The 15,870-nt window shown below is 31.4% G+C and overlaps 1 protein-coding gene across 4 annotated transcripts in view; it reads right to left on the bottom strand.

Annotated features, from left to right (window-relative positions):
• Nucleotides 1–15,870, bottom strand: part of Itpr (Inositol 1,4,5,-trisphosphate receptor) — a 149,679-nt gene that overhangs the window by 115,081 nt on the left and 18,728 nt on the right. For all 4 annotated transcript variants that reach the window (XM_080148186.1, XM_080148189.1, XM_080148188.1 and 1 more), the window contains one exon: nt 6,936–7,014. In XM_080148186.1, coding sequence (XP_080004312.1) covers nt 6,936–7,014 — 79 coding nt within the window. The remainder of the gene's footprint in view (nt 1–6,935; nt 7,015–15,870) is intronic.

Here is a 15,870-nt window from a genome sequence, read left to right as displayed (position 1 = left end):
AGAAAGTTTATGATTTGAATAAAACAAGTATTGTACCGTCTTTTTATTATGTAGCAAAACAAAAACTTTGTTAAAAAATTAATAGGTACTGTCCTTTTAATGTATACTTCATTGTTTTGTGCATAAAAAAAATTAGTTTATTAATGGAATAAAACAAGAATTCTTCTGTCTTTTTATAATGAAGAAAAATTAATTTTAAAAAAATAGATAGGTACTGTCCTTTTAATTTAAAGATGTACACTTTCTTGTTTTGTGCAAGAGAAAGAAATGAATATATGTTTGAAATAAACAAGTATTGCACTGTCTTTTTATTGAGTACGATAACGTGAATTTAAAAAAAAATTAGTACTGCACTGTCCTTTTAATTTGAAGATGTAAACTTCCTTGTTTTGTGCAAGAAAAAGAAATGAATTTATGTTTTAAAAAAATTGATAAAATCAAAACTTTTAGAAACCATGCATCACAAAACACAAATCAAATCAGTTCTTAAAAATAATTGTTGATTGTAAATTAAAATATATACACCCCCTGGAAGCGAAGCCTTTCTACAATTAAGGTTGGTCCGTACGTTCGTTTGTAGACACAGATGGCTTTTAATTTATGTTAGAGCTTATATTATAATTGTCGTATCAAATTAAAACTGCAAAATGAATCCTATAAAGGGAAAGGTGGGTTGCGGGAAAAATCCATAAAGGTTGTGTGTTTTAAGTTAAAAACAGTAGTAGAACGATAAAAATGTATGTTAACTTTAAAAAAAAATGTGTTGTCTATAGTTCTTTTCAATAAGAACTACAAATATTTAGTGAATATTATCGTTCTACTACTATTTTTAAGCCTTAAAACACACATTTTTAAGGATTTTACCCGCAACCTACCTTTCTCTTTCTAATAATGATTTCTATAAAAAACATTAAAATATAAGAATCTCTATCAAGTCCTAAAAATGCCCTTATACAATATCATGCATTTAAGCTATTTGTTTTTTAGCAAGTGTTTAAGGCTTAACGTTTAAAATTTCTTAGTAAGGTTTTATTGTTTTTCTTTTAAAAATTCTTTTTTTTAAGTTCTTTACTTTATAAAAATCTTGAAATGGATTTAGGCTGTTTTAGATTCAGATTTAAGCAATTTTTAGTGCTAGAGGCTCAGCCGATAGAATATAAAAAAAGTACAAAAATTAAAAACTGATCTTTGCTGATGCAGAATATTTGCGCGGATATAGAAGTTGTCATGGAGGGAGGGGACATTGGACTCTTTAATTACACTGGTACCCAAAGTTTAATAATTACATTCTCTTATTCGTTTGCTAAAAAACTTTGGGTACACTTTCATGGATTTTGTTTGGTTGGTTCACTAAATAGCAGTGTCCAAACATTTTAACTTATAATTTTAATCCCCTGAAGAGTTGATTTTGATTTTCACCATTGGGGATATGTATCAATTTATTGTCCATTGTCCTATCCTTTAAGATCCCTGCGAAGTAGTGTTCTTCATTTATTTTACACATAGTACACACTAAGGTATTTTTTTCCATATATTTATTTTTCAATTATAATGAAAAGGGGGACGAAGGATTGGGGGAGAGAAATTTTTTTTTTTTGTCGGCGTGAGTATTTTTTTCTAGGGAAATTTTCTTATGGGCGGAGGTTAGACGTAACACTCCTCCCTTCCTGGGGTAGCCCCAGAGGGTTAGGGTCACCCTTAGGGGGTTAGACATAGGTAACCCACTCCCCTTTCCTAAATTAAAAAAAATAAGTAGAGGGGTATCAGTGCTCAACAGATACTTTGTGGGAAACCACCCAGAAATGCCTTTTTTTAGATATTTAAAACGAAATGACAATCAAGCCAGAATAGAAATAAGGAAAATTTTTAAAGAAAACTTCTACAAACTTTAGCAGGAAGAATTCTCAAAGTTGCTGATTTTTTTTGTTTATTCTGAATTCATTATGAAGAACATGACAATTTGGATACAGAAAATGAAGGATAAAACAAAAATATGAAATAATGTTCAAATGTAATTAATGAACTATAGAAGAAAAAAAAAGTATTTAAAAACATACTAAACTAAATAGATTTAATCATAATTCATAGTGTTTTGTTAAAAGCCGGGAATAGATATTTAGCGCATTGTATTAAAGACAGCTTTCCATGGATATTCAAATGAAGAAAAAATGTAAGTATTAAACCAGTTTTGTTAGCTTCAAGAGGCCAAAGGCCCTAGCTAACAGAATTAATATTATCTGAAATAACAGCCGAGAAAGTTACCTTTCCAGTCTCTCAGACAAACAAACGGACATTGTGAATTAAAAAGTGGATTTGTAAAAGAAAAAGAAGCGGCCTCTAGGGGCGTAGCCGCTTTTACAAAAAAGCCTAAGTTCATCATGTTCAAAATAGACATACAGACTTTCCACAGTTGCCACGTTTTCATACCTTACCAAAAATCTCCATGCCAAGTTTAAAATTGATAAGTCAATTCTAACAAGCCTAAATTACATACAGACGAATTACCGTAACCAAAATATAGAAATACTTCGTCTTTAACAAAGTAATGAATAATTTTGAATGTTTTTAAACGGATGACTTATGGGGTATGAAAATTATGTTTTATTGGTTAGGCTTTGCAAACATATTAGAGGTATGAGAAATAAACCAATCAAATAGGTAAATAGGTAATTTTAAGAAAAGGAATAGAGGGGACATGAGCTATATGTATTATGTAACTCTGTCCATAGGGCGGGGACCCTGTCCCGATTTTGTATTGTGTCTTAAAATCAGCTAATAGCATTGGAAATATAAACACAGCAGAGTCCCTACAAAAGAACAGAAAGCAATTTATTAGCGCAGATGAAAGAGGTCTCCACTACTTAGGGCAGATAGTTATCTGGATTATACATCTATACTTATACATTTATTCATCGTTCATGAATATCCGATTAAGTAATCTTTGTCTGAAAGTCCTAAATGTATATGGTAATGAGTTGCGCCTACTATGGGCCAAGGAATTCCCACTACACTTATCATATTGTCACGTGCCAAATATTGAAGCAGAAGTTACTAGACTCGATCCCGACACCTCCCCGGCAAAGGACATGCTACCATTTACGCTCTTACCGCGGAAACATTATTGATTGGTCTATCCTATTTTGTCTATAATTCATAGCAGCCTATGTTAGTTAGGTCATAGGGGTCAAATTTCCTTAATAAATCTTTTAGTCGACTAGTTTTAGGTATTATCCAAGAAGCTTAAAATGTCCTCCTTTTTAGCCCCCTAAATTTAGTATACAGCATGAAACAAACCCTTTCATGAAGGACCTTTTTCTGGAAGTTTTAAGCAATAACATTTTTGATATTTTTTAGTATATAAATGTATCGCACTAATTAATTCTCTATGGTAAATCTCTATAAAGGTGCGCATTAAAAATCTAAGAGATCAAATGAAGTTTAGGGAAAGTGTTAAAATTTCTTGTGCTTTCCCACTAAGTGCCTTATCGAGTACTAAAATCCGCCCTCCCCCCCCCCCCTATTTTTAAAATGTATTGGACATGAAGGAGGGAAGCGTTAGTTGTTTTCTCTACGACCAACCATTGCGGGGCAACCTAGCATAACCTAACCTGACCTAAACAAACGAAAACCAACCCATCCACCCCACTTATTTTTATTTTTAATAAAAATTTTGGAGGGGGGGGGGGGGGCTGGTTACCCAAAAGTTATTTAGAGGGAAAACGCATGGTAATAACTTTATCCAGTTTTTATCTTGAAAACATTTGATATTTAATATCTTTGTTTGGCTGGGAAGAATTTGTTTAAAGCGAAGCTTTTCTACATTTATGGTTGGCTCAATTGTATGTACGTCACTAAATTAAAGCATCAAACATGTTAGAATAGTCTTAAACATTTCAAACTTAGTAAAACAGTAAAAAATTAGTGTAACATAATTTAGCTGTTATCGCAATGTAATATAAACATTAAACAGCTTTCTACGGATAGTAAAATAAAGAGATTTATTTCAGTTTTGTTGGTCAGGGTCAAGAAACTAGTATTATTTAATAATTATTTATTTTTCTATTCTTTAAAACTGACTGTAATGCGATGATATTCATGATTTTTTAGTATGTATCATAAGAAGTTCTTATCCAGCGGATATAAATTGGTTTCAAATCCAAACTGTAAATTTAATTTTTAACCCTACAATTGTATTTATCAAAGACCAAGGCAGAATAGAAACTTTACAAAAGTAAGGAAAAGTATGTTTCTGCGTATAAGTAAATTGTATTGTATTTAGCCTTATAAAGTAAAGGGGATAGCGTAAGTGACTTTTTAAAAACTTTTTATATTTTAATTGAAAAAAAGGAGAAAGTTGCTGCTTATAGAAATCTGGTAATTATGACATGAATTTAAAAAAAATAACATGAATCTTATTAGAAACTGGTATCATTCAGCCTATTTGAAAAAGAAATCTATCTGCGGAAAACTGTCTATAATTCGATGTTTGAAGAGTTTTATATCTATGCTTTTAGTAAAATAAAATTAGGAAAAACACTGTAAAATATTGAGCAAATATAAAGCTTCCCTAAAAAGCAAAATATAATCAGCCAAACTGTAAAAGGGTTGATGAGAAAAACAAATATTAAACTTAGGGACGCCAAATAAAAAAAAATAAAAATAAAAGCTTGGACGTCATTGATTCTGCTACTTATAAATATTGTAGATTGGATGAACGCCTTTAAAATTGCGAATGCTTCACTTTGACTTGTTAAAAGATTTATTAGCCTATGTTTGGCAAAGTCCACTTTTCCCAAGTTCACACATTCTAACAAATATCCTTTAATATAAAGAAGTTAGCTTTTTTGTATGGTTCTCCTTTACAGTGAAGCCTCTTACAAGAACAGTGAAGTTTTTAATTATTTTTGGGTAGTGTATCTCCAACCTCCCCAAAAAAAATCATTTTTAACTTTTAAACAAAAATGGAGGGTGTCGACTTACTCATCCCCAACCTTAAGTGCCCCTAAAGTCTTCTAGAGTCCTAGCCGCTAGTTTAATATAAAGTAGAAAGTTTTTTTTCTGTCTAAAGCTCAAGATGTTGATGACTAACGAACCGATTTAGTTCTTTAATTTAGGGAAGATCAAGTAGGTCCCGGAGTGGTTTTATGCTAATTTATTTTAAGATTTAAGTCTTTGAATGGTTTTAGGATAAGTTTCTATTTTCGAATTCGAAATTAGATGCTAGGGCCCCATTAGTACAATTTCATAGAAACTGGTGTTTTTTTGTTGGGGGGGGGGGGGGGGGAGGGGGCAACAAAAAATGTCATAAAAGTTGATATAATATGATATAACCTATTTAGAAAGTTAAGAATCATACGTACAAATGCATTTTTTATATAACTTAAAACTTTGATTGTAAATTATTGTTTATATTTTAGGAACACTTATTTTTGCCCACTCACAATGTATTCACACGCATATATACAACCAGGAAGGAGAGAGGGGACATTGGACTGTTAATTACACTGGTACTCAAAGTTTTATAACCATGTTTTCTTGTTATTGGTTGAATTGTCTGAACACTTATTTTTGCCCACTCACAATGTATTCACACGCATATACACAACCAGGAAAGGAGGGGATAATGAACTGTTAATTACACTGGTACTCAAAGTTTTATAACAACGTTTTCTTAACAAAAGACTCAAAAACTTTGGAGACTTTTATTAAGTGTCCAAACGTTTCAACAAACCAATAATGATAATCTACAGGAGGGGTAATTTTGTGTATCGTTATTGGAAATGTACATCTATTTATCGGTCATTGCCTTATCCCTTTAGATTCCTGTCACAGCATATCATTCACAAACAAGAAAGTATTAAGAGGAAGATACTAAACATTCTTCCATTGCCCTCACATTTGGGTACTGGTGAAAGGGATAATTTTGTTTATAAGCATTGGGGATAGATATCAATTTATACATCAATGTCTCTAACTAAAAACTAAAATGCAGATATCATAATATGATAAAAAAAATTTAAATTGCTTAATGCAAAGATAAAAGCATTTTGATAAATATGTCATTTAACATCATGATTTAAAATTAACAAAACTAAAAGAACGCATTTGGAATAATAATACTAGTTAGATTTTGTATTATAAAAAAAAACAGTAAAAGTTATGTAGTAAGACCATAGTAAATAAGTAATGCTTATTGGTACAGAAAATCTTCACAAAATATTTCAGCTATCAATCTATAAAATCACTAAACCCCTAGAGTTGCTAGGACGAACAGACAGACAAAGTGAATTATAGAGTAACTACACTAAAAAATTGGTTATATAATTATCAATGAATCTAAATAGGGTGAAAGCAAACAATAAAGCAAAACTAAAAAAATATCATTAATTTCTATTGCAGAAAAGTAGCTGAGCTTGAAATAGAAAACAATACAATAAGATTAAGACATAGAATTCTGATAAAAATCTCAGAGCTCTCCATAGGAGTTTTCAATAAATTCTAAATATCTCAAGCATTAAAGCAGGGACAAATATAAGCATCATCCAAATACTTATGTAGAAAGTCATTTTTTAAAGGTCCTGAGATGGTTTTAATCTATTTTGAGATATATTAATCTATATTAAATATATCTTGGAAGAAACATAAAGAGTATATGCTTTAAAATCAACAAAATTTAAGAAAATCTCTTTAAAATTATCTAAAATATATGAAAAATTAAGAATAGAGCTACTTGTTCTCATATCTATAGACACAAAAATCCCTTGATTTTAATACTATTACCCACCAAAATTTTGAAAATCGGACCACAAACATCAGTTGTAAATATAAAAGTGGCCAAAAAACTGCTTAGAAGCAGTCCGACCACCATGAACAAGAGGACATTTCAAAATAAAAAGTAGTTTCGCTACGAACAAAGATGATAAAAAAGGACTGACCTAAAAGTGCAGGCAGACGCTTGTTGACTGTTACATACTTGTTCGACTTCAAATGCAGTAACTGGATTACATTACCATACTGAAATATAAACACATTCTTATATAAAAGTAACAGTTTGTGTGTCTGTCTGTCTGTAAGTACGCTTGCAGTAACTGGATTACATTCCCATACTAAAATATAAACACATCCTTATATAAAAGTAACAGTATGTCTGTCTGTCTGTCTTAATTCACGCTTGCAGTAACTGTGTTTGTGTACTGAAGGATTCTCGTTAACCACTGAACCAGTTATGGTTCTCCTTTAGTTTGAAGCTTTTCCAAGGTCCACGGAAGGTGTATAACTATTTTGGGGGGAGGGTACCACTACCCTCCCGAGATAATTAGAACCTATTTTCCACGAATATAAAAAAATCATAATCAAAATCATAAAATTATCATATTGTTTTGTGTCTTATAATTTTTTTATTTTAACATCCGCGGAAAGCTGTCTATAATACGATGCGTTAAAAAATTATTACATCCCCTTAGATGATACAAATAAGATTTCTCATCTATAGATTAAAATCAATGGTTGAAAAGTTCGAAACCAACCAATCAAAATTCAATGAGAGTCAACAAAAAAATACCATGCAGTCATAAAAGGTACCAGTGTAATTTACAGTCCAATGTCCCCTTCCTCCCAGTTAAACATAGCATCCAAAATGCAAATCGTGACCTAGGGTCAGATTGAGAAATCATACTATGCCAAAAACATAACTTCATTATAATAAGCATATCAGGGAGGGGACTTTGTTTTTACACTAGTACCCAAAGTTTTATAGACACGCTTATTCTTTACTTTGTGTACTTGTTTTGAATCATTATTGGTTGGTTCAAACTAGCAATGTCCAATCTTTTCAACCAATAGTCTGCAGAAGGGTAATTTTACTGAGGTAATCACAAATGGATATGATCGTAAATTTATCGTCCATTGTTTTATCCCTGATACTAAAAGCATTTATTTGTTTAAATTGTGCTTCTTATACTGTTAACTTATAAGGGATACAAATAAAACGCAGCATAACTGACAGACAGAAGGACAGACTGACCATATCATTTTAATATAAAAGTAACAGGATGTCTTTCCTTCTATGTGTCTGTATCTTAAGATTATGCTGGATAAGTTCTTCTTTACAGTGAAGTTAACAATAGATCCTGGGACAATTTGTAACTTTTTTGGGGAAGGGTACTACAGTCCTCTTAAGAGAAATCTGACCTGAAAAAAAATAGCCCCGCCAAAAAATTACCTTTTCTGTTCAAAACTAATACTGAAACTGGAGGGTCAACTCCCCTCCCCCTCCATCTGACCCCTTCCCTCAAGTGTCTTTAAAGGCCCCTTGGGGGCGTAGCCGCTAGTTAATAGTAGCTCCTCGTATTAAAATGTAAAAAAATGTTATGTTAAAGGGGCAACCATTCTTGTAATGAAACATAAATAGTATAGATTACAATCTATAGGGAGGGAGGGGACACTGGACTGGTAATTACACTGGTACCCAAAGTTTTATAATATAAATAGTATAGATTACAATCTCCGTACATACCAGGGAGGGAGGGGACATTGGACTGGTAATTACACTGGTACCCAAAGTTTTATAGTATAAATAGTATAGATTACAATCTCCAGAGATACCAGGGAGGGAGCGGACATTGGACTGTTAATTACACTGGTACCCAAAGTTTTATAACCACATTATCTTATTCATTGACTTAAAATCTTTCAAGTTTGATTGGTTGGTTCCAAACTACTTATGACCAAAATTTTACCAATCTTCATGAGGAATGATTTTGGGAATATCAATCAATTTATTGCCCATTGTCTTATCCCTGATAGATAGATAGATTACTATCTTGTAGATATTTAAAAACTTGCAATTTAAATTCCTAACATGAACCCAGTCAACGCTGTGTAAGTAAACAAGTATGACAACATCCATAAATACTTATCTTATTATATTAAATAGTCAGGGGTTTTTACTTTTTTTAGGGCAAGTCGCTAATCCTATCATATAAAGTAGTTTTCTGTTAAGACCTCACTAACCATTAAACAGAATAGTTATCTATTTTAGGGAAGCTTCCCAAAGATTTTTACTTCACAAAGATTGTCTTTGGATGGGTTTAACTTCCACTTTTAGTTTTACTTTAATTTTACATTTTTAAATTCTTTCTAGGGGCGATTTCCCTTGGTAGGGAGGTGGTACCCTCCCCCACAATAGTTATAAACCTTCCCGGGACCTACGAGAAGTCACCCTGTTAAGGAGAACCCAAACAAACAAACAGACAAATATACAAACATTTTTTTACTTTATTATAAGGATAAGATTTTGTCTAAAGCTAAAGATATAGAAAGCTTAACTGCAAAGTATAACCATATTGGTTCAGCTGTTAGCAAGATCCTTCAACACACATACACAAACATCCTGTTACTTTTATATAAGGATTTTTAATATTTTTTCGAGTAGCCTTGTTTTATTATTAAAAGGGTGAAGATCAAATTTGAGTAAAAGAATTTTATGTTCAGATACTTTAGCAAAAAAAATTTTAAGTAACAGGATGTCCGTCTGTCTTTGCTTGACGTTGGATACTAGAAATAAAGCCAAATTTCCCCTGCTTGAAAGAAATATTTTTATATAAAAGTAACAGAATGTCTGTCTGCCTGTCTGTAGCTTAACTTTGGGTACTAGCATAATATTTTCATTTCAATGTGCATACCCTCCATGCGTTATACGAAGAAGTCCTTATATAAAAGTAACAGGATGTCTATCTATGTTTTCTTGTTTGTATGTATGCAGATCTTCCTAACCGCTGGACCAATATGGTTCTCCTTTACAGTGAAGCTTATTATACGTCCTGTGAAGGTTTATAACTACTTTGGGGGAGGGGACCTGTAACCTCCAATAGAAATCGCCCCTGGAAAAAATACTGAACCAAATTTATAAAAACATCTCCCTCCCCCTTTTCTTAAGTGCCCCTAGAGGTCTCTAGGAGCACTTTATATCTGAATTGTAAGCACACTTATAAAGTAATAAAATTTGTGCTATTAGTTATGAAGGAGTAAAAATAAAATTCATCATAATAATTTTATTGTTATTATACACGTCTGATAAATGGATATATTATTACTTGGATGTAGCATCAGATTTTCATCAACTCTTATAAAGTGCTACTTGCAGCTTGCTATAATACCCCTGTACCCCATTCTCTCCCCTCCTACTAGACGAGTAAACTGACGAATATATGGGACCCATATCAGCAAGCTAAATTGATGAAAAATTTTACCCTGTTAATATATCCACGTATATCCTATATCCATAGTCTGATATCATTTATACGCGAGTTTTATTAGGGATCTAAAGGTATAAGACAATTGATAAAATGGTATCTAAAGTACTATAACCTCTATAATAAAAAAATGGAGACTTTAATTTGTAGGTTTCAAACTAGCAGTGTCCAAACATTTCAACCAAAAAATTAAATCTACAGAAGGGGAAATTTTGTTTATCATCATTTGCAATATTTATCAATTTATCGTCCTTTGTCTTATCCTTTAAAATCCCTGTTTACATCCCAACCTTTTGTGGATTTGATTTATTGGTTGAAAAGTTACATTACTGATAGTATAAAATATAAATTAAAAATTAACGAACGTACAGACCGACACTAAATGTAGAAAATTTTCGCTTTGAAATATCATTAAAATAATTACTCAGGGATCTTAATGGATAAGTCAATTATATAAATTAATATACGTGCCCAATGTTTGCCAACAAAATTACCCCTTCTACAGAATCAAATTATTAGTTTAAACATTTGAAATTAAAAAAAATTAAAGTACCCAAAGGTTTTGAGCCAAATAATAAGATAACTTGGTAATAAAACTTTAGGTACAAGTTAATTTATAGCCCAATGTCCCCTCCCTCCCTGCAAATTAACAAAATGAGAATACAAAACCAAGTCTGACACAATTAATTATGGAGACAAAATTCTAGAAATTTTATAAAAACCAAGGATCTAAAGGGATAATACAATGGTCGATAAACTGATGCACATCCCCAATGATAAAATACAAATTACCCTATTTGATAATCATCTTAATTAACCACCAATCAAAATTTAATAAAATTCCCCAAAGTTGTTAAGAAAACGTTGTTATAAAACTTTGAGGACATGTTTAATAAACATCCCAATGTGCCCTCCCTCCCTGTTAAAAAATAAAACAAAACATATAATTATAAAAGGATAAATATCTTTATAAGTAGCGCAGTAATAACAATCCATCAGTTTTTTTTCTTTTGTCAATGAATTAACAAAACAGCTGATTCAGTTGAAATTTGCTTTTTAAAACCAGTCGACAAACAAAGAAGTTGGATTTAGTTAAGCAGTTTTTTTTATATTACTAAAGGGTAACTAATATGTAGAAGTTTTTATATAGATTAGACAAGTCTATCTTATCCAGGGAGGGAGGGGACATTGGACTGTAAATTACACTTGTACCTACGTTATCTTATTCGTTGGCTCAAAAACTTTAGGTGCCAATGTTAAGTTTGAATTGGTTGTTTCCAAACATTTCAACCGATAATTTAAATCTACAGTTAGTATATATATCTGTAACTGTCTAACCGCTGGACCGAAATGGTTTTCCTGAACAGTTGATCTTCTTAAAGAAACATGATAGGTTTATCATCGTTTTTGAGAGGGTACAACCCACCACCCTCCCAAGAGAAATTGGCCCTGGGAATTAAATCCCCCCATAAAACCTTTTCTTCTTAAAGCTAAAATGAAGGGGTGTAGCCGCTAGTTAATATAGAAGTATTGCAAATGAATATTTATGTAAAGTTAAGAGCTCTGCTAATTAGAATTAATATTCTACAATAATGACTCAATTTCTATACTAGTTTATCTGTACCCCTTTCAAAAGATCAACATCAATCAAAGCAAAGCTCAACTAATCTGCTTTAAGAAACACCTTTCCCTTACTATTGAAATAAAAGTTTTTTTTCTGTTCTTAATGCCTAACCCCTTCAGGGTTGGATGTATTTTTTCCAGTATTGTTTCCAAACCGATTAATATCCGCTAGATTAAAACCAGTTCTAAGCCGAACTGAAAAAACATGTATCGTATTATATCCAGTTTCGTAATAATATAAAAATGTACTATCATAATATCAACACTAGTTTTGCTAGGCCGTGCCTTTTTCTCGGGAATAGCAAAACTAATTTTAATCTAATGGGATGCGATGCGATAAATAGCTATTCTTTATGACTAAACACTACGAAGGGACCTAAACGCTTAGGGACTTTCCTTTACAAAATTTAACCTAAAATGACCTAAAGTAAAACATGAACACATTTAAAACTATGTAACCACCTTTTCTATTTTAATCTATTTAAAAATATTTGGGGGGGGGGGGGGGAGGGAGGTTTAGATTTTTATGCACGACTAGGCACTTTTAGAGCAACTTAAAAACAGAGGGACAAACAAACATTAACAAATAAGAAGTAACAACGCATCTAATATTCATCATATTTAGGGGTTCATCATATCCCAAATTGTAATAACAAAGAAAATAAATCCATACTATGTATGTACTTAAATACCTACCCTTGAGACAAATAAATGTCAAACAAAGAAGGATAGGTAAATAAATTAATATTTGTACCAATCCTATTATATAAAGTAGTAAGTATTTTGTCTAAAGCTTAGAACTTCAATAACTACTTTACCGATGGAGTTTTCCATTGTAGGGAAGATTTACACAGGTCTTGTGGTGGTTTTAGGCTATTTTACTTTTAGGTAAAACAGAGTATGGTTTTGGTTTAATTTCTGCCTTTTTCCTATCCCATTGAATACAGTGCCCCTAGATGCTATCATATATTAAGGTGGTCCTTACAAATAAAAGCAACCCTCCCCCTTATATTTTTGAAATATTTTTTTGCGGGGCTATTCTGCACCCATAATAACCTAACCTAAAATAGCCTAATGTAACATTATATCAAAATAAGGACTATATTTTTGTGCTTGACTAGACAATTATAGGAAAGCCACCTATATTTCTTTCCTTCATTAGTCTTTCCATATATTCCTGTATTAATATACAAACACACAAAAGTCCTAGACTAGGCAAGTGTTCATTTGATCTGACAAATTATTTATCAACTAGCCGAAACGCCCCTAGAGGCCTCAAGGGGAACTGGTGATTTTTTAGTTTAAATTTTAGTTGAAACCGAAAATTAAACAAAAAATGTTCGGGGAGGGTATGTAATTTTTTTCTATGGGCTATATCTCTTCGAAGTGTAGTGACTTTTTATAATTAACTGTTTCTGTGAACACCAACTAATCTATTTGAATAATTGAATATGTAATTAAAATTCTGCAAGAAGTCCCCACTTCAATTTTAATCCACCAGGAAAATAGGATGTAGCTTCCCAAAAAAAATTGCTCACATAAAATGCCAGTTGAACACTAATAAACTTACCTTTCAACCCTTTTTTGAATAATTTAAAATAATGGGGGTCTGGAGTTTTTCCCCTGTAAGCCTGACCTTTTGTGGGGTCCCTAACCCTGCAGGGCCTATACCTGCTGTTTCCTAATTTTACATTATGTATCCATCTTTTTAAGTGTAAAATATTTTATTTATTTGGAACTATATTCCTTAAAACCATGGTTATTATTAAACAAAGTTTGTCTAGGGGAAAAACCAAGGATCTTCAGGGGTAAGACAATGAACGAAAAATTGATGCAAAACAATCAAAATTTCTTGATTATACTTATGGGTTGAAACCAACCAAAAATTAATAATTAATTGTAAAACTTTGGGTACAAGTGTAATTTACAGTCCAATGTCCCCTCCCTCCCAGGGCAAAACAAACTGTAAAATTAATCATATAGTTTTTTACATGAAAATGACTATAACAATATATGATTAAAAAGTCTATTGAAAACAAAATGACAAATTAAAATGATATCTCCATTGATCCAATGATGACTATATCCATAAGTAGCGTAGATAGAAACTGTCTCTTTGTTAAATATGGGTAACGGGGCACTGGGGAGGGGGGTTCCATGTGACTAATAGAGATAGAAAGGGAAATAAAAGACAAGAAAAAAGAACGGGGGGATTGGGAGGGTAAGGATTGAAAAAAAGGAATTTGTTTTAAACAGTTCTACATTAAGGATTGACAGGTTTACATACCCTAACCATAGAATAGCTTCGCTTCTTTAATAAATAAGCTCGCAATAAAGAAAGAAGTTCCCATCCTATTAGTTAAATATAATTTTAAATGTTTAAAGTAGAAAATCCAAATGTATTTAGACATTTTACTAAATGTACAAACGGTTATCCTATTATTTTAAGTTTACATACATGAATGCTTAGGTATGAAATATTTTACTTTAAATTATCTTAAAAGCTTAGATAACAATTAAAACTAAGTTACAGTTTGATGGTTGATTTAGAAAAGCATAGGTAGCTTTACTAAAATAAAAGAATCTTGCATTCTTTAAGAAAAATAGTAAGCAAATCTTAAAATAACTTGTTTTATAACAATTTATATAGATAATCTTATTTTAAAAATATAAAGAAGGTGAATACATCCACTAAAAATTATGGGAAATGAGATTCAATTTCTAAAGTCAAAGGATTGTTAAGTTTCAAGGTAAGAAGTTCATTTTTCTGCATTTCCATTAAATCTTGTCCAATAATTTTCATTTTTTTTTACTTCTGTCGCTTTTAATGGATTGTTATTCATTATTTACTATAATATTAATTAAACCCTTTTCTACTATATGTTTTCTGTTGATTTGTCCGTGTTTTTGATGTGTGTGCATGATTATAAGCCAATTTGTGCATAAGTGCTCTGCACACTTTCATACTAGTGTGGATACAAAACAATGCATAATTTTGGTACTATCCTTGTATTTATACAAAACAGTGTACAATTTGTCAGGAAGGGACATTGGGCTGTTTATTACACTAGTTCCTAAAGTAATAACTCATAATTTTCTTATTCGTTGGCTTAGCAACTAAATTTCCAAATAGCTTAATTATATGAAAGTGCTATGCTTAAACCAAATATCTAATTACACATTCAGAAATTTGAAATAAAATTATTACTTGCTATGTATCAACACCTCCATATATTTGAAGTATTATCAAGAAAATGACAGATATTAAAAAATCTTTTTTTTGTCATTGATGATTCAAGAAATGTTAATGTAGTATTTTTTTTTTGGGGGGGGGGAGGGGTAAAACATTTGTAACAATTTTGGGGTGGCGGGTTCACACCCCTTAACCCTTGGACGTCCCTAATTAGTGTCATGTTGGTCCAAAAAAAGGGGTATTTTTAAAATCAGAAGTTTTTAAAAATATCACTAGTCCAAGAAGACATCCTTGTAACACCCCAAAATGTCTGTTTTGGAGGTCCAATCCCATATTAAGTATTTTATGTAAAGAATTTTAATTGCTGGACGAAGTGAAAACTACAAGTCTTTATTTTCAAAAAGGCATAAAAAATGGAGCAAAATTCTTAACAGGGTTGCACCTTTTTAAATTGATGAGTTAAATAATCTTTCATTGACTTATCCATTTTCCTCTTCCTGAGTATAATTGGAATTATCTTAGTTGACTTATGGAAATTAAACTTTCTACCCTCTCAACTAAAAAGTGTTCAAATAAAACTGCAAAAAAGGATAATTAATTACTTTTTTCTTCATGATTACATTGAGATTTTTGCCTTTAAATTAAACTTTACATTTTTTTGAATTAATAGGCAAACAAAGAAGAATTGTTTATTAAATTTGCTCATCCATTAATTTACCCAGAAAAAGAGGTTTTATTTAAATGACAAGGTAATTTCCTCTAAAGTGCCTAGTTGAACACAGAAACTTATTGTATATTTTG

Source organism: Acartia tonsa, chromosome 14 (genome assembly GCF_053477335.1).
Source record: "Acartia tonsa isolate MP-2025a chromosome 14, ASM5347733v1, whole genome shotgun sequence".
Lineage (NCBI taxonomy): Eukaryota > Metazoa > Arthropoda > Copepoda > Calanoida > Acartiidae > Acartia > Acartia tonsa.
This window is presented reverse-complemented; position numbering and strand designations above follow the sequence as displayed.